General features: G+C 47.1%; 1 protein-coding gene across 1 annotated transcript in view; it reads right to left on the bottom strand.

Moving 5' to 3' along the window:
- Positions 1 to 23,438: 23,438 nt before the first annotated feature.
- The window catches only part of LOC144160614 (uncharacterized), a 30,788-nt gene continuing 27,233 nt past the window's right edge, over positions 23,439 to 26,993 (bottom strand). The window contains exon 6 of the mRNA XM_077691851.1: positions 23,439 to 23,665. Coding sequence (XP_077547977.1) covers positions 23,456 to 23,665 — 210 coding nt within the window. The 3' untranslated portion in view covers positions 23,439 to 23,455. The remainder of the gene's footprint in view (positions 23,666 to 26,993) is intronic.

Genomic DNA, 26,993 nt, shown 5'->3' with positions numbered 1-26,993 from the left:
TTGTGTAGAACTTTATATTGTATAGACCTTTGGGTAAGAGTTGCATTCTATGTTGGGATTGTTAGATGTTAGTGTTTATCGTTTGTGTGTAGTTGAAATATTGATTGCTTTGCCTGAGGGATTTTTGTGTGTGCATTAAATGTATGTTGTTAAACAAGTCAACGGCTTCCCTGTGTCTATTGCTCCGAGCTGGTAAAGACCACCACACCATCCGTTCACGTGACACCGACTCTTCCCGCTCATCACAGTACCGGCTACAGCAGGAAAGGGGCAACGTCGGCAATGTTTCTTCCGGAGTGGTATAAAAAGGTATAATTTAAATCACGCCCTGACTATATAGTGTATGCGATTTTAAGTCTTTTATTATTATAAAAAGTTACACACAAACAAACGGGACAAGTATCAAATGGCAACCGAGCGCAAAGAAAGAGCAGGGAGAGCGATCCCGAGTGAAGCAGACGGAAAATGCGAGAATCCCTAAGCCGACGTCACGGAGGCGCGCTCCGCAGCGCCGCCCGTGGTCGCGCTCACCGCCAATTTTTTTGAGCGCCTGCTATAACGAGGACACCGTTTAGGGCTCAGAAGCCTAGATGTAGAATTCTGAGTACTAGCGCAGACGGCTTGGGGTCCAGCCCCACCATGTTTATCTTAGTTTTTTTTAATTGCCTAATTTTCTTTCAACATTTTTTTTTCTAAACTCAGATGCACACTTTGTTTTTGTTTAATGGTGACTTGGTACTTTTTAGGTCGCTTTAGGTTCGAGGCGCAGCCACTGACCACGTTATATTACCGTTCTCCATCGCACAAACAGACATGTCACGTGCGTTCTCTGTGCAGCGAAGCATTTGGAAACACGCACCCCGAGGGCCTTTGGGAACACACACGTGATGATAGTGGTAGCCACTGGGGAGGGGCGGCGGTTTGGCGTGGTCCTTCCAAACGAAGGGGGACACTACTTTGTGCCAACTGAATTATTCCGGTATTGGGATTTACTGATGCTCGGTTTCAATAAGACATTTTTTTGTGAGGTCACTACAGCTGCTCGGTGTCCTACAGTGCGCCTCGTTGTGTGGGAATCTAGCTACTTGTACTAGTAGTCTCTCCTATGGCTTTCGTGATGAGCACTGGCATTCATACAAACCTTTACTAAGTACGTGTCAACGGCACCCACGCCATGAAGGTAGGCAAATATAGTGTCTAGCACTTCCTGCTTGGACGAAAGAGATGGTGACTTCCTGAAATGTGCTTTTATATTTGGAAAGCTGTTGTTGAGGCACTGGATCTCCTGTGCAAGGTCATTTCCAGCTTGTTTGTATGCAGGGAACTCCAGTAAGATGTGCTCAACTGTTTCTGTCTATCCACAGTTGTCACGGTAAGGGTTTGATGTTTGGCTAAGGCAATAGCGGTAGATCTAATATCATCCTCAGGTGAAGTCGTGTAGACTTCCTCTAGACACACTGTCTAAACTACAGGTCAACATCCTTCTCTTCTCTACTCTTTTTCTTCTTTCACTTCCTGCTTTCTTTTCATTCTTCCGCTTTACACACTACCGTGTCTTTATACCCTCCTCCATATCGTTTCAGCGCAGCATGTAGGTGACAACTTGCGTGCAGAGCTCTCTCTTCTTCTCTGATAAAGAGCTTTCTCTTTCATTCTTTCCATTGCTACGCAGGCGTGGATTCCCGTGGCTATTGCGAAACTAGCGCTATAGTCCAAAACTTGTATGAGGATGACATTTTAGAACAACGACGGGGCCTCAATCATTCAGAAAAGACTACCACTTCACATACGGTTTATGCTATGTCAAAGCACATCAGAAAAGACACATGATTGTTGACTAGGATTTAAAGTTCACTGTTTTGAGATACTGAAAAGTCTACGAAAGACCCAGCAATTTTCGGGTCTGCCTTAAGAGATACCACTCTTCTGCCGTTTGCACATGCGGAAATTAGAAAGCGTGATGCAGGCAATGACGGTAGAACGTTGTTTTAACTACAACCACCTTCCGGATGTTCCCCAAGAGACCTGTGGAAATCCGGTTCTATCGTTTAAATTTCTGCTGACCACATAACGACGTTATCCGGTTTTGTATACTCCCATGAAGTGCCTATAAAAAATGGAAGGTAGACAAGATCGATATCTCTGAAAGCTAGTGAACGGCACTTCCTTGGAAGCAATACTAGAGGTGACAGAGAATCGTCCAAAAGCACCTAACAAAAGCGCCCTATCAACCGTGGGTTCGCGAGCAGCCATGACATTACACCATTTTTTTACATTTTGTGTTATTATTGTACTTGATTTCTTTTTAGGATGTTATGAAGAATTATTTATCTTTCTAAATGTTCATTTGCGGATGCGTGCAGATGATATAATTTTAGCGCCTCAGGGCTAGTTGCAGAATAAGCGAGGGAACACCTAGTCTTCTATGCCTGCAGAGCGAAGAACGGCCGGGCGATCCATAAACAAGTGAATTAGCTTTTTCTTGCTGGCAAAAACGTCCCTCACTATCAACCTCGTTCATTGCTCGCTGCTGTATCTAGCGTGTACGTTCTTAGTGTTGCAGGTGTAAGCATACAGGTGGAGAACCGTGAGGTGGTCGTGCTGCTGAACGTGTGCCAGGAAATAACGACTGAGATTAGAGCACCCGCCCAGTTCTGATGTCTCCGCTCGGTGCTGTAAGGGAAACGTGTCCTAACCTGCGGGGTTGAAGCGTCTTCTGCTGATTGCAGTATGACAACCACTTTTAGTACAAATAATACACTGATAAACCTGATTGATTGATTTGATTGTAGGGTTTTAACGCACCGACGCAGCGCAGGCGATGAGGCGCGCCGTAGTGGAGGGCTCCGGATTAATTTTGACCACCTGGGGACCTTTAACTTGCGCCGAAATCTCGTACACACGGGCGTTTCCGCTTTTCGCCTCCATCAGAAAAGCGGCCGCCGTGGCCGGGAATCAACCACACGACCTCGTGCTCAGCAGCGCAACGCCTTACCACTCAGCCACCGCGACGGGTTACACTTATAAACGTCAAGTAAGTTCACTTCACGAAGGGGTTCTGCGTGTGCGGAAACCGCAAAATGCCCGCGTGAAGTGACGGTACATACAGGGTGTTGCGAGGATAATTGTAACGCTCAAAAAAAATTTCCGCACCGAACCGCCGCTCTGTTCACGCTCGAACTTCACACGGAGGTCGCATTTAGGAGCCAATTTTGTTTGACACGAGGAAGAACGACGGCACTTACCTGTTTACTCTGAAAATAAATAAAAACGATTTTCGCCTATGGGAAAATGGCGGCCGATTTCGACGTGCGAGCCATTGCAAGCTGATCTTGGAACGACAGTGCCACCTGGGGTATGCGCGCGAAGAGAACGTTTGTCATTAACGGTAGGAACGAGCCAAATGGTGTAGCAGACGATCAGAAAATCTCTTCCGTGTCCAACTTACGATTATCGCAAATACTTGCACAACAGCTGCTACCAATAATAATTCCCACGGTTAATCGTTGTCAATAAACGTTGGATTTGTTTATCCACCTGCTTGCACATTTTCTGATCCTCTCCAACCCCATTTCGCTCCGGAGCCAAATGAGGTAGAAGACAATCAGAAAACCTGCGTTCACATTTTCTGTGTTCCAATTATTGTCGCACCACCCTGTACTGATACTGCAATAGGCTTACGGAAAGGATACCTACGAGCTGCTTTTACGACTGTATCCATGCACTGGAAAATGCAAAAACTCATCGGGACTTCCGTAGCGCGTATATGTCCCGGAAATGCTGCACAATATATAACCCTTTATTTAAGCGCTTTGTTGACAGAAGAAGTGAATGTAACGCACTGCTGAATGCACGTGTCGCGCGTTAGTGGAAAAGTTTTCATTTTTGCCTATTTTACTCTGCTAGCTCAATTCCAAAACCTTCCAAAACTAAAACAAATGAATTTATCATAGGTGTTGAATATTTTAGCTCTGGTAATCTTTAGGCGAACTTTTCTTCGGAAAACAGTGTTTCCTATCTACTCTGAAAAATAGATTTCTTTCGAAAAAAATGTGGTGTGCTCTTTTGGCCGCCATATCGAATGTCGAGCTAAATACGTTTACACGGGTTTCTTTGGGTGCGTTTTTTTCTGATATTGTATTTTAATTTTCTGCGACACCGAATAGAAATGTACTAGTATCGTCACCTTGTATTATCCAATATTTTTCTTGTGCTCATGATTAGATCATTTCCTAATTCGGAATGTGCGAGTAACTAAAAACATCAACCCTATCACCGTTATTGCCGTTGAAGACCCGCAGCAGCAAGGAGTTTCCTGCAGATAAAAATACGAACTCGTATTTTGATTTGGGCAATAGATGATTAGGGCCGCTTAAAAAGGGATAAATGCAGGCAAAGTTCAGTTCTTCAAGGACACTTTTAAGGTTTTTATTGGGGGACGTGATACTGGGTTGAGATAATTACAACATGAGGCAAAACAAATTACTGTTGGCTTTATCATGGGAGATCGCCAGATCTCAAGCGCTGCGCACAGCTGACAGTGGGGCATCACGTGTGGATTCATGGCGCGGTAAGTAGAGTCCCCAATGGACAAAAAAGGTATGTGCCTCGAAAATGTAGCTTTGCGGCGTGTACAATCATGAGTATAGAGAGAGAGAGAGAGCGTAAACGTGTTTATTGTGAAAAGCAACGGGGAGGAGTCCTGAGTACAAGACCCCTTGAGCTATCCCAGCCTCAACAGCCCTCACCACCAGCAGGCGCTGCTCATTGAGGTCGGGGCTGGTCAAAGCTCTCTCCGAAAGTCCGTAAGAAGAAATAGAGCGATTTTGCGAATGTGTTCTAGCGTGGGCGCAGGCCCGTACCACATGAAATAGCGTCCCGGAGGTTTCACAGACGCGGCTTAGCGGGGAATATACGGTGGGGTGCAATAGACGGCATTTAGTGCGATGGGGACAGGTATTCGTCTGTAGTGCACGGAACTGCCGTTTTTTCTCTTTGTCTAGGTGTTTATGCGATTCTAGGTAGGGGATACGCCCTAACTTATAGTGCTGTGTTATCTCATGATACCTGATCAGCGGGCTTGGCTTCTCCTGCTCGCTCCCCGGGACCAGGCGGGATATCCCTTGGGCCAACAGGTGGGCGGTGTCGTTGCCCTGGACAGCAGAGTGGGCGGGTGCCCGTATCTAGTGTTGATGAAGGAATCTGGCCATAGTGCTTTGGGATTCTGCCCATGCTCTTGCAGCGGTCTAATAGAAAGCGCAGCAGCTTTGAGGAACGCTGGAGGAGGGGGAAAGACGGATAAACCGTTACGAGTGCTGGGTATGGGACCAAGGAGTGGTCATGGGACCCAGGGCCAGTTACGTGCACAAAGAACATCACGGCGGAGGGTCTGGCGCTGTTCTTCTTTGGACTTTTAGAGACGACGACGCTTCAGTCGGCCGGCGCCTTCCAAGGGAGTACCGCGTTGACCGGGTGTTTCAACAGCAATACGTCATTGTGTTACTCACCCCTGGCAATACCGTCGTTTGCCAACTGCCGTCGCTTAAATTGAAGGTCACACCTTTGAGGAGGGCGCTGCAGTGAACACGCGTTTTCAATCCGGCCGCCATCGACGTCGTTCAAAGTCGCCTGGGAGCCACGAAGAGTTACAATGCACAATTCAGGCTTTGCTTTTGTCACCGGTTTCCCCTGTGGTCAGCTGCCAGACGGTATTCCGTAACCGGGGACTCACTGCCTCTGTAGCGACACATGCATGGGGGACGGCCTTGACAAATCCTTTTGTCTGTAAATATGCTTTCGCGTATAAAATACATGCGGACGCGACCTGTTGGAGGAAGCAGGGCACTCCTTCGCGGCCAGGTATCGACCGCAAGGCAAATTAGCGGCCCAACGCGGTAATATCAACCCTCGAACACAGCGGACACTAACGAAAATTGCTGTATACTTGCGGAGTGTTTTAGAGAAAACCGAAAAAAGCAAAGCGGATAGGCCTTGTGCGCAACTTCGTGGCATGTTTAATGAATTGGAAGTCATCAGACCAGGCAGTTTGTCTGCCTCAGGAACTCGGAAAACACATCCGTGTGTCAGATGCTACAGTGTAAAGGATTAATGACAAATGATAGTACCTGCGAGCAGCTTTCCCTGTACGCGATGCGCAATTATACCAATCCGTGACAAATTATGTTTTGACACTTATTCGCGTCCAGCGCAACGACACAGGCTTCCAATGCCGCTTTCAAAAGTATGCCGTTGCAAACACTCTGGCGAAGATGAAAAGAGGTGTTTACAAGGGTTGAAGTATAATTCCGGGCACATCAACCGGCTTCACGACTTCAGTTTTGTAGCAACATTTAGGGCTGCGTATTAACCCACGTTAGGACACTAATTTCAGCTCGCCAGTTCCAATTATGACTATGAAAACCACTGCTAACGATGGCAGAAGAATGAAATACACGGTACTATCTAGTAACGAAAGACAAGAAAAGAAATGTTGCGGGAACAAGAGAACGGAAACAAGGGGAATACAAGGCGAGCGGAGTACCGCCTCCGCCCAACGTTCGCCCTGTCTCCCTATTGCATCTGGCCTCGTTTTGTAGCGTGAGCTGCACTGGCGGAGGTTGAGTAGTTCGCGTGGTTTCTGGAGAGCTGTGCTGCGCAAGCCCGGCACGTGGTGGCCCGGTCTAATTGATGATCATGCGAGGGGTGCCCCGGTGTGGATCCGATGGCTCGTGCGTTGCAGCGACACCGACCTGCGCCTGTGGAACCAGCTTAGCTCTGCGGCCATTGGTGACGCTGCGCCGCAGCCGCGTAAAAAATATACATATGTCTCATAAAGTGAATACCGTGTGTGTCATTGAAGCAGCAGTAAGCGTGATAATCAAGCTAATCCTAGAAAACCGGGAAAGCTAAGAATAACCAGCTGAACCTGTACTCACGCTTCGGATATCCTGGCATAGCGGAGATAAGCCACAGCTAATTTTTTCACGCAGTATTTATTTACGTGTCTCTTGCGAACCACATAGCCAGCCACCGATTCCTATTATAGCAACTCAGGATTAATTTCGGACTCTGTGGTATATACCATTGAGGGGTAAAAGAATGCAAGTTTTTATATATTGATTTTTTTTAAACGCGAACATAGCTTCCATGATGAGACGGAGGTAATCAAGAAGTTAAATAACTTGAAAGGAATATTTAACACACAGGAGTGTCTTTCAGAAACGCCTAGGAGGCGCGAAGGCAAGCTCCTCCTACGGGCATGTGGGTACGCTGTTAGGCGTGCAGTTTGGAAATTTTCTTTTTCGGTACACCGATCCACGACAGTTTTGTGCAATCACCTCTCCTTCGGACATTGATAAATAGAACGTACCACTTGCTTGCACTGTTCACTGAACGTTTTTCCCGATGGCGCTGCTGGAAGCTTGGCTGAACAACCGCAATCACCGAAGTAAAGAACAAGCTTACGGAATGGGGCAGTCTGCTTGAAAGATGACGGTTGTGGCGTCACTACGTTCCTTCAGTAAGCAGGATATATATCTATGCACTTGACAGTTCAGCCGCTTGTGTCGCTGTCTGGTTCTCTTTACGGTACTAACAACGTCTATGGACTTACATTTTTTAGTGTAGCGACGCCATCGCCACCGTAATCATCAGCGGAGCCTGGCCAGCGTGGGCAGTTCCACGCGCCGAACACGAGGTCGAACACGACTGTGCAGCGGGGCGGTAGCTCGTCTTCGCCGCGCCAACTTCTGGCCGAGCCTACGCTCTTCAAAAATGAAAAAGCGGCAGGCCTACCTCCCCTCGCGGGAACCCTGGTGTGATGCGATGCTGAAGGGGGTTCAAGCGCAAGCGGAGAGCAACCGTCGACCGAAAGGCCGCCGGAGAGCGGCACACCGGTTATATGCGCAGCGTGCCCGAAGAAGAGGAGACAGCGAAGAGAGATAGTACTGCACATGCGCAGCCGCACGCGCAGCGCCGCCCACCGGCGGAGTGAGAGCTCGCTGGGCCGCACACCCGCAGATGTTGAGAGAGAGTGTTCGCTCTCAGCTGGGCACGCGCCGGCGCCAGTGCGTCTGTCATGGCTATGACGCAACGCAATCCAACACAATCCACTTTACTCCAACCCAATCCAAATCCAATCTAATCCAAGCCAAGCCAATCGAATCCAATCCAATGCCCCTCGCGAGATACCATTCGCTATCCGAGAGGAGAGGGGGTGAGCGGAGGAGATTGCGGACGCCGATGACGACGGACGCACACAGGAAGGACAGGGCCGCCGACAAGAGATGCTCTCAGCGTCGCGTCTAATAAATGTAGGAACCCGCATTAAACACATCAACTGAGTCTGCTTCCTACATGTGGTGACCCGGATGTTCCCTACATGTGGTGACCCGGGAGTTCCGCGACTGTTACCCGGCCTCCTGCACATCGAGATGGCACGGCGGGGACCCACTAATACCGGAGTTCGAGTCACGCTACCTGAGAGGTTGGTTCTTTGAGTTCGATGCTGCCTGCTGGCTGAACCACGTCAGCATACAGCCTTTGAAGCACTCCATCCTCTGGGAGACGCTTCCGCTACAGCTTCGCTGCGCCATCGCCACACCACCGCGCAGCGAAACCCCCTACGACGACCATAGTGCTGCCCAGCGCAGGCACTACGGCTTCAGCGACCACCGCTTTCGTCACATAGCAGAAGAGGTACACGCATGCTCTGCACACGCTGTGCAGCCGCCCATTGTACCCCCTGCGCCGTCGCCTTCGTCCGCACCCACTTGTGTCGGCCCCCTATACACACCATCTCAAGCGTGGCAGCCGCAGCTACACCGACGACACTTGCAGCGGACGACGTCACGGACACCGACTAGTCGCATACTGCCTCATGCGAGGGCTCTGGTGAGCGAGTTTCGGCTGTTACCATCAAATCCTGTCCACCCTCAACGCCCGCTACGCCACCATCGCCCGTCATATGCCCCGGAAAGTTGACAGACTGCCCTTCTCCATGGCAGTCGCAGCTAGACTTGCACGAGACGCACGTTGTGGATCCCAACGCCAACGACGACGAACTCGCGTCTCCAGTCCGGCTGCATTAAACACAAGATTCAACACCGCACCTTAATTCTCAAGGGCGTTACACCACAAACTGTAGGGACACCAATTTTGCCTCTCAATCAACCGAGGAATACCGAAAATCCTGCAATGAAAAACCCATCGACCACCCACCTATTACCAGTGTGCAGTCTCCGACCCCGCCAAAACCATCAGAGCCCGACTTGTCGGGAGCAGACGTGCACCTTCAGGACTCCTCGATGTCGTTAGCACTTGAGCGTGTTTACGCCGTTTGGCGCCGACGCCGCCATCAACGCCTCACCGATCCGTTAGAAAGGTGAGCCTCGTCCGTGGTACAACAGCAAGGCACACCCACGAGCAGTCAGTGCGTTCCTGCCAAGCTACAATGTCCTGTACGCGGGCTACGACTACCGTTCTGAACTCATGCTCGTCGCCCTACCGCCAAATGGGTGTCTCGTGGAAGCCATAGTCATGGGTATTGTACAGCGGTTGCACACCCAACTTGCGCTACGATGCGGCACTCAACACCGTGCTCAAAACGTGAATTACATAAAAGTGCTCGTACACTCAGCCGGACGCAAGTACGCCGGCGTCGCGAGAGAGCTCCACAAAAGCGCCAGTTCTACAAGCATCGCCGCAGCAGCTATACTGGGGCTGTCGTCTACACCCTGGCAGCGCCATGTGCCCATTTCCCAATGAGACTGCTGAACCACACGCAGGGTCCTAACCTCGTCTACTCAAAGCCAAGGCCACCTGAGGCTCCCCCAATCACCGGACGCTCTCATGGTACTGATCCCGACCGCCTAGGGATCTCGCATTTGGACATTGATTACTTATGGCCCCTTCTGTACATACCTGTACATATGGCATTGTGCTTAGTGCATTTTCTTGCATTGTTAGTTACATTTGTTACGTAACCGTGCTTTGCGACAAAGGGGAGGGGGGTGGAGCCCTGTAGCGACAGCATCGCCATCGTAATCATCAGCGCCACAATCCTCGTCAGCGGTGCCTGGCCAGCGTCGGCAGTTCCACGCTACGGACACGAGATCGAACACGACTCTGCAGCTGGGCGGTAGCTCGTCCTAGACGCTCCCACTTCTCGCCGGGCCTGCGCTCTTGAAATAAATGTAGGAGCCGCATCAACCACGTCAACCGACTCTGCTTCCTACATTAGCTTATATTCTTTTGTCCTCCTTCGGTATACTGTGAGGTCTCCTGTGGTGCGTCCGAAGGCTGACGAGTAAAGACCTCTTGGTCGTGAGCGGCGTGTGTACACACTCTTAGAAAAACACATTCTCGAAGAAAATGTTCCTCTGGAAGCGGCGTAACAAGCAATGCAATTGGTGGAGCCATTTTTATGTTTGTTAAATATTCCCGTATACTTCCGGGGGAAATTTGCCGCGAGCACACCGGCGGGTTTTGTTTTACTTTGCAATTCAAAGCGTTGCAGGCTCTTCTGGGGAGTTCGACATGTCTTATACACACTCTTGGCTTTTCTTTTGGGGTGTTTCTTTTGCGAGATTTCGGTCTGTCTAAATAAACCTAATAGAAAAGTCCTTCTGGACCCTAATACTTAAGGTTCATTAGCAAATGGGACCCACTGTGGATTAGTATACCATGCGTGGTTTATGCCGACGTGCGATTGTATGGCGAAATTCAGTAGAAATCAAGAGATACCGGCATCCATCGCAGTCAGAAAAGCCTTTAGCTGGTATTGAACGTATCCTAACTGCTCTCGTGGATGCGTGCGTACGGGGATTCCGTGGATGCCTTTAGCACAACACTATGAACTAAAACATATCGCGTAGTACTGATGTGGGAAGCTACCTTTCGCGCTTTCTCAGACGGAGTTCATTGCCAGTAAGTCGCAACCACCGGCCCTTGGAAACATTGGTACTTCTTAAAGAGCAGCATCCTTGTTACATTGTTCTGGGGAGTATAAGAATGAGCAGTTTAACGTCCCTTGTATAAATTTAGGTTGTCGCATGAATATTCTCCCACGTACCCCACACACACATACCACCGTTGAGTCACGGTTATTCTACTGCTTTCTGTGATGGAAGGTCATAAGATGACAACAAAATGGTACTACATGGTTCGTCATGTTAGTAAAAAGAACTGCGCCGACCCACCGCAACTCACTTTTATGAATAGAACGATGAAATGAAATAAATCCTGCAGTAAGCATGCTTAAACATGCGCGTTTCTTCCCGTGCTTTCTCATTCGCTCGCCAGCTCGCTAAATCATCCAGATGGACTTTTGTTGCAATTTACTCCATTTGCTGCTTTAACACCCACCATCGCTCACCGCTCGTCGGTTTGACATCGTGAAGTCCACAAATTGTGTTCTGCAGATCGCAGCGCTGCGCCTGGTGCGTAACGTCCCAGGCTTGCGGCTCGGAAGGCCGTAGTTTAAATTCCTTAATAATTTGATTTATTTACTTTCCACAGTAATGTCGTCACTGAGGCTACTCAACTGTCCTGTTTTATTTGGTTTTATTGAGATGTTTTGTTGTCTTCTTGTTATACGTTTACGTGGCGCTTTGGTAAATGTAACTGCACTCCATCAATAGAAAGAAAAAAAGTGAGAAATTACTGTTCTAGTAACTAAATTTTTGAAAACTTTGCGAGAATGCTTTAACCTTGCCACTAAAATTGTTAACGTGAAACTGACTGTACTAACAGAGATTAATCCCACATATCCCTTGGCAGTATTAAATTTAGCCTATAATTCCGAATATTTGGGGTAAATATTTCCTAATATGTGAAATCTATGACAAAAGTGTTCCTGTTTTTACCTCGTCTACTTCTGAGCAATCGTTTTTAAAAGGGAACCGCGCACAATTCTTCAGCTTACATTCCACCTCAAAGCATCGCGAGCACTCCAATAAATTGTTTAGTTATATCCTGTCTTTAGGAATCCAAAAAGCGTGATCATAAACATTATTACCTAATCCGGTTTTTCTCCTGCGGCCCCAGGCCTTGAAGTGACAATGACTTAATTTGTAAATATTGCACGATTACTACCGCAAATTGAACTTCGGAGTCCATAGGCCCTGTTTCGAACACGCGAATTTATATAGTAGAAAAATCAATTTCAAAATGCTGTCCTTCTCTCTGCATCCTCTCCCATTGTCTGTGGCGTTTTCGTCAGGAGGAGATTACTTGGTTTGACCGCTTGACTACGCTATTCCACGGCTCGCCGACCTTCCGACAGAGTTAGTGGACCCAGCGTTTATGGTATGGCGTTTAATCCGCCAGCCGCCGACCGGTCGTCGCAATTCGTCTGCTCAGTTGAAACTAAGCCACGACACGTTCGTGAATGGGAGAATGTGCGTTTCTTTAGTTTGTTAGATTCTACACTATATAAAGCTCCAAGTCCAGGTCGCTCCACACAAGCGCTGCACAAGCGCACATGCGAAGCTTCGCTGACTGCTACGCTAGTAGGAAAATCCGAGGCCACTTGAAGGCGGTAGAGGAGCCAGCGAAGTCAATATAGGTACTAAAAAAATAAAATCAACTGAAACGTTTATCGCAAAGCGTAAATCTAGGGTGCAGGAAGCACTTTTTTGTGCTGGGTGAACAAGAACTGCAGTCAGCAGCACGACCACACATCTGCGAACCCTTTTCCGTCAAAAAAATGCAATTGCGGGACATGAGATATTGTGGAGATTTGGTGGACGATTACTGTGCGAGCGCTACAAAACAAATAGCCCTCTAAGCTGCTGGAAATGCTAAAAACGAAATAATGGTGTAAACTGGTTCTATATTTTATAGCGCATCTTTCCATCGCCGGCCGCATTGACCCATGGCCGAGTGGTCTGGAGCCCTAGGCATGTTGGTTTCAAAGTTGCAAGTTTGAATCCGCGAGTATACGTTTTTTTGTAAGTTGATTTTTTTCGTTTTTGGCCTATGCTTTCTATGCTGAGTTGACCATTTTCGGGCCGCAACGTTCACTGCTCCACGACCAAGTTCGCAGAACGCGCGCAGACTGACACTGACGCGCTGGGCAGTTCTGGTTGGACTGCTGTTGCCCTAAGCACTGACTGCTTGTGGGCAGTGGGCACAGGCAAGAATCAGCAGACCCTTGACCTGGTGCGAACACGTTTTCTACGATACAGGCATGAGTGAGGCAACCTCCAAATAAGGGGGACAAGCGTATGGCATTTGAGCGTGTGCGGTGACGCGGAGGGCGTTCATCCACTGCGTAGGCCTCGACTAGTGATTGCTGCGATTCTAAGCCGTCCTTGGAGGCTTATCTTAGGCATTTCAGCCGACAACCTGACAGAAGCGTGGTATGACGATTAGTGAGATATAGAGAATGCCCATCGGATAACGTCGGATGTGAAGGATGTTGTTTTACAGAACCGAAACCGAAACTTGTTTGAATGCTAATTGTGGGCAACGTCCAATCACGGTACACTTCCTCCTATCGTCACACCCTTTAGTTGGTGCGGCCGCCGCAAACCGCGCTTGGTAGTTTTCCTTGTTTCAAATTTTATAAAGCAATTACCGACTATTCAACCGGATGAACAATTAAAGGTGTGTTAATTTGAGACAGCCTACGTAGTGCAAGAAAAATTGGGAGCTTGACCAATTCCGTTCGTCGTACCAAATGGCCAGCCCAAGTACATTTCTTTTTCTCAACGTGAACTATGATATCATTTATCCGAGTTTGTTCCATATTCCAGGTAGCTCTTTTTCTGACCCTAAGCGTTACTCTCTACATTATTCGCTCCATGGCGCGATGAGTGGACTTAAGCTTGCTTTCCAATTGTTTTCTAAGTCGCCAAGTTTCGGCTCCGTATGTCATCACCGACAGGAAGCATTGGGTTGGATACCTTTCTTTTTAGGAATAGAGGCATCTTACTTTTCATTGCTTGCAAGTGCTTGCCGAATGCACCCCATCCCAGTCCTATTCTGCCCCTGATTTCTTTCTCGTGATTTGGGTCCCCACTCACCATCTGGCCAAGTTAGTTATATTCTTGTACTTGTTCCAGTGTTTCGTCTCCTAATCGAAAAAAGGCGCGTTCATAATGTTTATTTATTATCACCTCAGATTTATTCATGCGAAGCTCTGTAATTTTAGATCCTCAATCATGTTTTGGAGTTGATCTGCAGATTCACTGTGCAACACTATGTCTTCTACAAATCTTAAATTGCTCAAGCATTCCCTGTTGATTGGCAAGCATACGTTTTTCCAGTCAAGCCTCCTGAACGCACTCTCCTGGCGTGCTGTGAACAATTTTCGTGAGATGGAATCTCCGTGTCGCACTCCCCTTCCGATCGGGAATTTATCACGTTGCTTGTAAAGTGTAATTATGCCGCTGCATTCCTTATATATGTCGGAGTCGTAGGTTCTCTATTCCTTGGTCTTTTAAGGCGTCCATCATTGCGGCGCTGCTTACACAATCGAACGCTTTTTTCATAGTCTACAAATATCATGTAAAATGGTTTATTGTAGTCTGCGCATTTTTCTATTACTTGGTTGATGACATAGATGTGATCTATTGTAGAGTATCTTTTTCTGAACCAAGCCTGTTCTCTGGGTTGTTGGAAGTCTTGGCAGGCGGTTACGCGGCTAACTACTATCTTGGTAAACAGCATGTATACAATCGACAGAAGGCTGATGGGTGTGTAGGTCTTAAGATCATTGTTATCTCCCTTCTTGTGAATTGAAACTACTTTGGCATTTTTACAGGCTCTTGATACTTGTAAAGTCCTTACACATACTGAGAATAGTTCTGCAAGCTTTTCTAGAAATATATCTCCACCCTTTTTTTGAAGGTCTATGGTTATGCTGTCGTCGCCTGCAGCTTTCCTTCTTTTCATGCCCTTAAGTGCCATCTGTACTTCCTCTTATCGCATGCAACGCTTGTAGGCTCGGTACTTTGTCGCCCTCGAGCGTCGCTGGCTTATAGTCGTGTGTTGGATCGTTCTGAGATTTTTATTATCTCTTCCATATTGTGCGTAACGTTAAGGTGACTCTACAAAGATGGAAACGAGAGATTCTTCCCGCCATTACTTCAAATTCGCTGGAGCCGCGTCCCGAACGCAGAAGCGTCGGCCACTGCCGGGCTAGAGCGGTGGAGGCCGCCGTCGTAGCGTAGGTCGGGAATCCAACCCGCTTCCTTGGACTCAGCAGCACTACGCCTTACCCATTCAGCCACCGCCGTGGGTATTTGCAAATTTATCGGTACATTTTAAGGAGATATTATTCCGCTACTTGTCTTAAACCTTCCACAATAAATGCACATTCTCAAGGTGCTTTTTTTTAAATTTAGTGCCCTTCCACTCTGTAAAGACGGATGACCTAAAAAGCAGCATACCCTCCACGTAGTGCATGAAACAAAACACGCTTCTTTGTAATTCATGAATGGGCATACTTCCTAGCCGATTACATCAATGAAATTTTGAAAAGATCCGAGCTTTATCCTAGCGGACAAATGTAGAGCTGTCGCTTTCCAGCACGCGTCATAGGCGTCTGACTGTTTGTGTATTGAACAATGAGGCATTTTATGCTAGCAGAGATGACACCACACCGGTCGCATTGGACTGTTTGACGGCGACGTTGAACCTCGTGCCAACACAACGGACATGTCATCAGTTAGTGTACGAAAGCTATATCTGCGCTAGTCCCCCCCTCTCCCCCCACATCTTTCTCTTCACCCGTGGAAGTATTCGTGTATATCGCCAGCTATGCTTTTATTAACTAGAAATCCCACTTCTATTCCCCTTGTGTCCTGTAGACAACGGTAACATAGGAGGTGTCCATTTTTCAGCACAGTAAACGTCACTTTGCTCTCCTAACCTCATTAAGCCCTACTACGTTCTATTTATAGCACACTAATTCTTTGAACAACACCTCCACACTGTCCCCGCTAGATAAAGTCCTTGTGTTGAACGTTGCGAGGTTCAGGTTACAATGGCGCTCTGTCCGGATCCAGTGATACTTAGCGCCCTCTGCGGTGCCACAGGTTTGAGCACCGCTGTGGTCAGTTGCTTCCCAACCGCGTGGAACGGAGCGCTGAGGGTTAGTTGCGGAGTCATGGGAGGTAGCGGCCATTGCTTCACGAAGGTGGCCAACCCCCTTTGATGAGGGAGTGCGTTACCGGCAAAGGTAGCACGGATAAGGCATCATCCCAATCCTCCTCCTGCAAGTTCATCAACAAGTGGATTTTTTTTTACCTGGCGGCAATTGCCTAGCACCGGGATTCGAACCATGGTCCTTCTCCACGCGAGGCTCTACCTCAACGCCACCTCTGCACTCCGCTGCACACCACTGCACATACGTACTTCCGCATGTACATACATACATACGATTGAGTGATTATAGGGTTTAACGCGCCGACGCAGCGCAGGCGATGAGGCGCGCCGTAGTGGAGGGCTGCGGATTAATTTTGACCACCTGGGGATCTTTAACGCTTTAACGTGCGCCGAAATATCGTACACACGAGCGTTTTTGCTTTTCGCCTTCATCAGAAAAGCGGCCACCGCGGCCAGAAATCGTACCCGCGACCTTGTGCTCCGCAGCGCACATACATACGTAAATACATACATACATGCATGCACACATACATACATACATACATACATACATACCTATATACATACATACATACATACATACATACATACATACATACATACATACACCGCGGTGGCTCAGTGGCTGCCTTGCGCTGCTGAGCACGAGGTCGCGGGTTCGATTCGCGGCCGCGGCGGCCGCTTTTCTGATGGAGGCAAAATGCAAAAACGCCCGTTCGCACGAGATTTCGGTGCACATTAAACATCCCCAGGTGGTAAAAATAAACCCGGAGCTCACCACTGCGGCGCGCCTTATCGCCTGCGTTGCGTCGGTGCGTTAAAACCTACAATAAATCAACATACATACATACATACATACATACATACATACATACATACATACATACATACATACATACATACATACATACATACATACATACATACAGCGAATCAGAAAATGGGAAATGAGGGGCTCGGTGAAATAAGAGAGAAAATAAGGGTTGGCAGTCAAGAAAACATCGGAAAGCAAAGGGGAGGTTATGGTGGGTAATACAAACAGATTAAGAATTTTCTGAGACAGTGAGGAAGTGGTGAAAAAATGCCTGCTGGGTGGGATCCGAACTCACGACCTCCAGAATACCGGTCTGGTGCGATAACCACTACGCTACCGGCGGGGCTGTTTCCCCACCATTTTCTCGGGTATTTATGTTAAGGTGTGTTTTGTTTTCAGCATTTGGGGGTGGTGGCCAGCGCCACTCCAACTACTCGGGGTGAAGGGGACCTTCTTTTTAACCCTCGGGCCGTTACTCGATTGTCTACGACATCTCGAGGGTGGTAGACCAGCGTTGAAGCCTCTTAAGCTACCTTTCGCACCAAGACTGCCACAACAGAGGCCCTCCCTAAGCATGTAGCGAATCAGAAAATGGTAAATGAAAGGATCGGTGAAATCAGACAGAAAATAAGGGTTGGCAGTCAAGAAAACTTCGGAAAGGTGGGTTCGGATCCCACCCGGCGGGCAGTTTTTCATTACTTTCTTTCTGACTCCAAAAATTCTTCAGCTGTTTCTATGACCCACCATAACCTCCCCTTTACTTTCCGAGGTTTTCTTGGCTGCCAACCCTTACATACATACATACATTCATACATACACACATACATACATACATACATACGTACATACATACATACATACATACAGTCATACATACACACACGTACATACATACATGCATACATACATACATACATACATACATACATACATACATACATACATACATTCATACATACACACATACATACATACATACATACGTACATACATACATACATACATACAGTCATACATACACACACGTACATACATACATGCATACATACATACATACATACATACATACATACATACATACATACATACATACATACATACATACATACATACATACATACATACAAGTAGCGCATCAGAATGGGAAAATAAGGGGCTCATTAAACTAAAAACGAACTGAGGGTTGGCCATCACAAAAAACACGGAAAGAAAAGGGGAGAATGTGGCAGGTCATTGAAACAGTGGAACAATTTGGAAAGACATAAAGAAACGGGAGAAAAAATGCCCGCCGGTTGGCAACCGATCCGAGGACCTCCAGAATACGCGACTGGTGCGGTTACCACTACGCTACCGGCGGGACTGTTTCCCGTCCACTTTCTCGGGTATTTATGTTAAGGTATATTGTTTTCTGTGCTTGGCGGTGGTAGCCAAAGCCACTCGGACTACCTAGTGTGAAGGGGACCTTTTTATCCCTGGGCCGTGACTCTCAGTGTCAACGACATGTCAAGAGTGGTCGACCAGCGTTGAACGCTCTCGTTGAATTAAGACAGAAATAGGGATTGGCCGTCAAGAAGACCTGATTCGCTACACGCATAGCGAGGGCCTCTGTTTCGGCAGTCTTGGTACCTTAGGTAGCTTAAGGGGGTTCAACGCTGGTTGACCACTTGACATGTCGTAGACACTCGAGTCACGGCCCGGAGGTTATAAAGAAGGTCCCCGTAACCACGAGTAGTCCGAGTGGCACTAGTTACCAACCCCAAGCACAGAAAACAAAATACCTTAACATATATATCCGAGAAAGTGAACGAGGAACAGCCCCACCATTAGCGTAGTGGTCACCGTACCAGACGCGCATTCTGGAGGTCGTCGGTTCGGTTCCCACCCGGCTGGCATTCTTTTCTCCACTTTTTTTCTGTCTTTCCAAATTCTTCATGTTTCAATGACCTACCACATTTTCCCCTTTGCTTTGCGAGGTTTTTTTGACTGCCAACTCTTATTTCTGTCTACATACTTACGTACATACATACATACACACACATACATACGCTCATACATACATACACACGCATACATGCATACATACATACACACACACATACATACATACACACATACATACATACATACATACATACATACATACATACATACATACATACATACATACATACATACATACATGCATACATACATACATACACACGCATACATGCATACATACATACACACACATACATACATACACACATACATACATACATACATACATACATGCATACATACATACACACACACATACATACATACATACATACATACATACATACATACATACATACATACATACATACATACATACATACATACATACATACACACACACATACATACATACATACATACATACATACATACATATTGCGTAGGCAGTGCGAGTCCTGGTGAATCACTGTGTTCTTATGCTTCAGCATGTCCCAGCGTTTATCCATCTTCCATGCTTTGTCTTCGTCTTGAGGCCGCACCCTTTTATCACCAGGACATCGTCATCTAACCTGCCATACAACCCCCATCATATTTGTGAGGTTATATACATCTTCCTGCTGAGGCTGACAAAACATTGGGTTTCCTGGCATTCAACCAAGCCTTCTCGCTGGAGTTTCTCAAAGCATGCATACGAACCCGCACGCATATGTACATACGTACACACACATCCAAACTTTTAACGCTTAAGTGTACCAATGGCTAATAAACGTCCCCGTGTGTGGGCTTCGACACATCGCTTCCCAAGAACAAACCAAAGCGACAAAGCGGGCGCATTTGGGAACTCACGAAGTTCTTGGCTTCGCTCATGAAAAGAATTTATCGAACAAATACTTTCCTAAAACTGACTTGTACTCAGGGTAATCGCACAATGAAAACCGTTAAGCACGCCTTGCGTGTTACCGTTGCGCCAGCCTTTAAAGAAAATCGCAAGCTCGACCGAGCCTTTTGCCTAATTCACACATTCTGCCCGATTGATTCGTTGTTTGAAGCATTGTGTCGAAGCCAACCTCAGGTAACGTTTCGCAGTCCCAACCAAAGAATACGGTCATCTCTGAAAGCATGCGTAAATGACGTGCAAGCGCCATTCATACCCCGTGCTGGTCATTGTTGTGAGCGCAGAAGCTTTCGTACTGATAACCAGGGCATTATAATTGTGCCGCACCACCACCGCTATAGGAGGTCACTACAATTCATTGTAAATGCGTGCACACAATGTTTTGTAGTCCAAGAACAAACAAGCAGGGGTGAGACAGCTGAATCAGATTTGGGAGCAGTTTTAGGAGCAGCGAAATCTCGATTTTGGAGCAGAAGAACCTTGATTTGGAGCAGAAGAACGACATTCACTATGTCACCTTAGGAGCCTAAAAACTCAAATTTTTGGCAACCCGGGGGAAAAGCGCACATTTTAATCGGTTTTGAACGTGCATAGCACTGAAACAGCCTTTCAATAAAGTTTTTTTCTACCGGAGTATCGCAAGGTACGAACTTTACTGCCTTTTTACCTACCATTTTAAACTTTTTTAGGCCTTACGCATAGATAACGTAGAGTTCTGTTGAACATATCGAATTGAAAAACTAAGCAATCGTAAGGCATTTTTATTGTCATATAAATGCCGAAATTATTATTTTTTTATCTCAGACTCAGCTTTACGCACAAGGGCAGAGCCACTGCAAAAGTTGCGCAAAGCGAGGTGACAGTCGTCGCACCCCACCAGCCCTCCCATTTCAATCCCCAAGGTGCACGATCATTACGATCGTAATTTGAGTAATGTTGGTGTGTTATAATCCATTATTACTGGCGTGCAATAATAGCCCATCCCGCTATCGGACATGGCTTGAACATTTTGCGGCGATGTAGCCTGCGGCGCCACTTCTGCAATGTTGATCATCCCATTCCCGCAAGCTCGATGTCAGAGGTGGCAATATTTGAGCGTTTTATAACACCGTAATGAATTCGAAATTTCACTTAAAGCACGCACCACACTTAAGGCCAAAACACGGCGAATTCGTGGGCACCACGTCGTTTTTGATGACCTCTCGTCTTTCGAGTGGCGCAATGTTCCGCAACAGATCAAACACTACAAGCCACCCCCACAACCAAAACCACGCTAAAAATCGGTGAGAAAGCACTTCGAGAAAGCACTTCGCCGGGCAGCCAGGTTTTCCAATCTTCACCACACCAAGATAGCGGCGCCCAGTAATGTCATTCCGGAGATACGGCGCTCCAAAAATTGCCGTTTTTTTCATCAACTTGCACACGTAGTTTGTCGCCTCAGTACTCATAAGTATTTTTTCTACAGGAATATCCAATGGCTTTCGATGGAAGAACTTTAAAAACTCACAGAATATAACATGTGCAACCCGACATTGTGACTTTCGAAAAAACCATCTCGGGGACAGTTTTATGCGGATTTTTTATTGAATAATCAAACAATTGAACCTTTACAAACAGTATCACCTTGGAGGTGCCGGAAAATAATGCGGTCAGTAAGCATTTTTCCCCACTGAAACTGACGGCAGTGTTAAAATCATTGGCTGCCACACTGTTTTGGAGCAGTTTGGCGCAATTTTTGCAATTTCCAAGCTTTTGGAGCAGCCTGGCGCAGGAAAACAAATTTGTATCAAAATTGCGCAATCTGCGCAACTGTCTCACCCCTGAACAAGTCATAATAGCATCATTCGGGTGATGTAACGGCACCGTTGAGGAAAGGTTAATATCCGGATCGACTGAATGCGAACGAAAGGAAATCATGGGTGCATAAGGACAGTAAAGATCGATGATGTTCGTTTCCTCGAAGTTCGGTGTCGATCCGGAACCCAATCGCCCGGGCTCCGGTTGATTTGGCAGGAGGCTCGCAGGGAGATGCTGTTGAAGTTCTAGGAGATGGTGACGGAATTGACGAAGTCGAGGCATTTGTAGTTGATGAAGAGAAACGAAGAGTTTACATACAGCTATTTACACTAGGATAACTGGGTGAATGAGTAAGCAAAACAGAAAAACTTCAAACCCCAGCTAGACGCCAGCTCCAAGTGCGTACGTGTAACTCGAGCTTTCCAACTCCGTCTAACTCTCCTATGCTCTGAGCGTGCGCAAACCGCTCGAGCGACGGCGGGAACATTGTTCCGTCGCAGGACCCCTCTAGTTGCCCGCTACACAGCTGTACCCTAAACTTCCGACGCCATCCTCCAGTCTGCCTCTCGCTTAGGGGGCTCACAAAGCCCAACCTAGCTTCAGCGGTCGAGACTCGTAGTCTCGCCGGGAACTGCCCAGCTGAGAGCTTCGACAAGAACGCTTTCTAACGGCCAAGTTCAGCCTTATAACACCTCGGTATTACTCCCTCTCGGGAACGCCCCTCTAGCTTCCGTACAGGCGTAAGGGAGGGCCCAAATTCATTTAGACAGCTGTCACTCAGCCATGTTCGGAATATTCAATTAAGCGCCACCACCTTCGGGTCAAAAGCCGGTGCGCGGACGATAAAGCTCGAGTCAGCGAATACACATTCCTCAAAGGGGCAGGGAGCAGGGGGGGGGGGGAGGGGTTAAAAGCGGCGGCTATACGCCGTGCCGACGGGGGCGCGTAACAGTGGTATCTCGCGGAGAAGCCGCCGCGCCGCGTGGTCAGACGTCCGCTATACGAACAAATATGGGAACTTGGCGGGGCCGTCTGCATTCTTAAAGGGGGATTATTCCCGCGGCCTTCCTCCGTCCAGACAAGCCGTCTGTCGAACGCGCCGCAGCGATTTTGGGGCGACCACAGCGTAGTGTTGGCTGTGCAATGCCTCTAGACCGAGCGGCGGGGATCTTTTCCTTCACACGCGTGGCCTGGGCGCCTTGCCAGTGACCCCATGAGTTGACCTTACAAGGACTATAATTCAATGGTGAAGAAGTTCATCGCAAACGTTTATAAAGACACTAAAAACTAAAGAAAGACACTAAAAGACACCAAAAAGACACTAAAAACTAAAAAATCAGGTTGTACAAGCCTCCCTTTGAGGCGCGTTGGTGATGGCATATTTTAATGACAGTAGTAAGGTGACAACGCACTTATGGGTGACATGACACAGTCTGTGAAAACTATATGAAAACATGGCTTCGTCTGCAAGGAATCATGTGTAGTGCAGGGGTACCGGCCGAACATACCGCTTAGCAAAGTGTCGTCGGCATATTCTGTGTATTAATACACCCCTGGAATCTTACAAGTTTAGAGTTCACTTTGTGAAAGCTGAAGGCGCGTTCCATTTTCACTAACAATACCATAAAGGGTATAGAAGCTAAAAATACTAGGGTTGAATATAATATTCGTTTTATTGACGAAAAGGTTAGTTTTCAGTCCATACTAAACACGAAGTGGCTACCGTCACTTATTCTATATTCGGCACAGCTCATTGTGTACTGATTTTTTCAGCCCTCTGACACTGAATACTCAAGGTTCTCCAATACAAAAATATTTCTTATTTACGGTTGGTGGGATACATCCTGGCATTGTTAGAATCGAATCGATGTGCATGCTGTTCTGTTCAGGTACGAGGTGAAGTTGTGGTAAATGAAATTGTTCAGCCTCTTAAGGAGGCCGAGGCGCAGAAACTGTCCTTGCAGGGAAAGCGACGTGCACGCTTTGGGCCAGGCGTCGTAGTCGATGTCGTAAGCTGCTAAAGCGTACTGGAACTCCACCCTGAAACGCTTGGAGTCGCAGGCCTGCAATAGAGAGATGGTACTGGGCACTTTGACATTTGTGGTATTCAAAAAGTTCGCGCAACTTTTTAAATGCAGAGCATTTTAGTAACTCACGATGTCACCCGCGTTGACGTCCGTAGTCGTAGTCCGCACCCCACCCCCTACACTATATAAAAAAAATACTATCCGGCGCCTGGTTTCGATCCCTCGACCCTGCGGGCGGAATGCAATGTACATGGTGCTCTACCCACTGCGCCACAAAGCCGACACAGAATGGGAGGCTACGAACACGCCTTATATCATTGACTCATTCAAACTACGTCAAGAAGCTGCTGATACAACGCATTCACTACCACCAACTCCCTAAACACTAAACGTTAACGCAATACACCCACCCCCTATGCGACGCATTTACTCGAGTCCCCCTCGCGGGGAGATGGGCCCAATTTTTTGGGATTAGGCCTTTTAAGGTGAAGGTATTTATCAATCAATCAATCAATTATTGAATCAATCACTTAATTAGCATTCATGCAATCACTCACTTTATGACAAGTTGGTGTCTGACCCGAAAGTCGCATGTGAACTCTTCACATGCCATTCTCCTGGCCCTACTCGACGTCTTCTGACAGCGGCATCGAACTTTGCTTCCATTCTCACGGGCTAGTATTGCAAGCCCCGAACATCACCGATAAAGATGCCGTGTCCGCTTTTCGAAAACTCCCCTCGAAAAAAATTCCCCGCATTTCCCCGAGGGGAAGAATGTGAAACTGCGAATGCACGAGTTGAATTTGCGCGGTTCGGTAATGTTCGCGAAAGAGAGATCACGCACACACACACAACTACAAAGAAAGAAAGATGCATTTATTCACAGACACCTATTTGTGTTGTCGTTGTACTTGATTGCTAGAGCGGATCTCAGCTTTGCAATTTCGTGTCAGTACTCCTTTAAGCAGGTGCATTAGCCCTTCTCACGCCCGATTCTTGGCCAATCCCCCACGTGGGTATGTGCCATGTCAGCGGCCAGGCAGCGCGCGCCCATCTCCCCCCGTTGCCAAGGAAGACGAGGAGATTCCTGGCCAATCCCTCACGTGGGTATGTGCCATGTCAGCGGCCAGGCTGCGCGCGCCCATCTCCACGTGCGCGGACATCGCCGGTGGACGCAGGTTTAAGAAGTGCATTGCACCTAAAAGTGAGCGGGCTGCGATGGCACTCCTTGCTTCATAGTGAAAGGCTGTTGTTCTGTCTTTGAACCTCTGCTCTGCCACATCATACGCATGTCCCCTATCGAGCAACATTTTCCAGCATACGGAAAATTATGCGCGATCTTCCATTTGCAAAAGTCCGGAAAACCCACTACCGCCAGAAACGATAGGCCGATCTCCCTGTTGTGTTCCTTTCCCGAAATCTACCAGAAAGTTGGGCATCGTTACCTTCTAGCACTAATGTGTCCAGTAATTCATTCCAACCAACACGGCTTCATGCCCGGAAGGTCAGTGGAATCAAATCTCGAATGTTTTTTAAACAACATCCTCCCTCCAGTGCTCTGTAATTAAGAGGTAGATATTGTATATTTCGACTGTAGCAAGGCTTTCTCGCTGTTATTCATCACTTACTGCTTCGGAAATTGTCCGCATGCGGTTTATCCAGAAAGTTCCGTCATTGGCTCGGCAGTTATTTACAAGGCAGGTCAAATTGTGTCTATTATGAAGGCGTAACCTCCCGGCCTTTCGCTGTGATATCAGGGGTACCTCAACGCTCGAAACTGGGCACTCTGCTGTTTACATTTTTGTAATGACATCCACCCTGTTATTACACACTGTTCGTCCTGTCAGTTATGAAGCTCTATCGTGCGGTTTCTGCCCCAGAAGATGGCGTCCTGCTCCCAAATGACATCAACGCAGGTTCGGCATGGTGCGACAGCAACTATTTAAACCTTAATCTCTCCGATACTATCGTGATAACATACACTCATAAGACTGCCCCACTCATCTTCCCATACTCTCGGTTTGATGTACCCGTAAAACGTGCTACTGCAGGGCGTGATTTGGGTGTAATGATGAACGTAGAACTACTTTTCAATTCTTAAGTGAACCACCTGACTACCTCCTGTCTCCGAACGCTTGGCGTGATTTCCCCGGCCACCAGTGAATTCACCGATTGATTATGCTTTGTATTCCTCTACCGCGCCCTAATTCCACCGAGGCTCAACTTTGCCAGTGCTATTTGGAATCTAAACCTTTAAGCCCTTCGTCGTCTCTTCGACTAGAAAGGATTCAGAAGCGCTGCACTAGAACAATATTTTTTCGTTATTCACCAGAGTGCCATTATCGGCCCGGTGTGCTTCTCAAGCTCGTGGATCTCCATAAGCTATGTATTAGTCGTTCTAGCCTTGACCTGTTTTTTATTTTTAAATGAATTCAGTCTAAGTTTGGCTGCCGTTGCCTTGATAGCTCTGTTCACCTGCGAGTGCCAAACAGACAACTGCGGTCGCACGGCTGCTTTCATGTTGACAGAGCAGGGAGTCTGGTACCAGCTAACGAATGCCAACATTGTCTTCAACGGTTTGTTTTTATCTTCCATTGACATTTTTTGTAAGGACGTGGTTCTTTTTAAACGCTCCTCAAAAAATTTGACATTTTGAATGGACATGTTGTAGAATGGTCGCACAAGCACGTCTCCCTCCGTACTTGAGTTTCTGTGCCAAAACACCAGCTGGCTTATGCTTGCATGTGTTGATTAGGGCATCCACTTCACATGACCTCCGAGCTCTTGTTCAAGAAATGTTTTCGCTTCTTTGATCACTCTGCTATATATATGTCTACACACGTATTTTTACCAATATTTTATTTATTTACCTTCATAGATGTTGTCTTTTCTGTGCGTTATATTCATGTTTAAAATGCATCTCCTTAGAAAGCCCTTGCACTGTTGGTGAGCACTTCAAATAAATAAATAAATAAATAAATAAATAAATAAATAAATAAATAAATAAATAAATAAATAAATAAATAAATAAATGTATTCAATTATCTAAATCTAAGGAGCAATGTTTTATGAACAAAACTGTTTGTATTGCGCTGGTACGTCGCCGTTATTCTTATATGACCTGAGTATAAATACAGTAATAGATTTCTCGGCTCAATGCAGAAGAGAGCGGCACTTCTGTCGAAACAAGAGAGAGTGTGAGGTCTCAGATATGGACACACGTGCACTGAGTTCAAAGAGAAAACATCGTCTTAGCATTTCGTCCTGCTTGTGTTGCGCTGGAATTCAGCACAATAACCCCTTTCCCACTTACTATCAAAATTGTATACGGCACGCATTGGCTTTAAGTGTCGCCCATGAAAGT

This window comes from Haemaphysalis longicornis, unplaced genomic scaffold, assembly GCF_048455015.1.
Source record: "Haemaphysalis longicornis isolate Haplotype H1 unplaced genomic scaffold, Haemaphysalis longicornis Haplotype H1 scaffold_11, whole genome shotgun sequence".
Lineage (NCBI taxonomy): Eukaryota > Metazoa > Arthropoda > Arachnida > Ixodida > Ixodidae > Haemaphysalis > Haemaphysalis longicornis.
The sequence above is the reverse complement of the archived record's forward strand: the minus strand, read 5'-3'. Positions and strand labels throughout refer to the sequence as shown.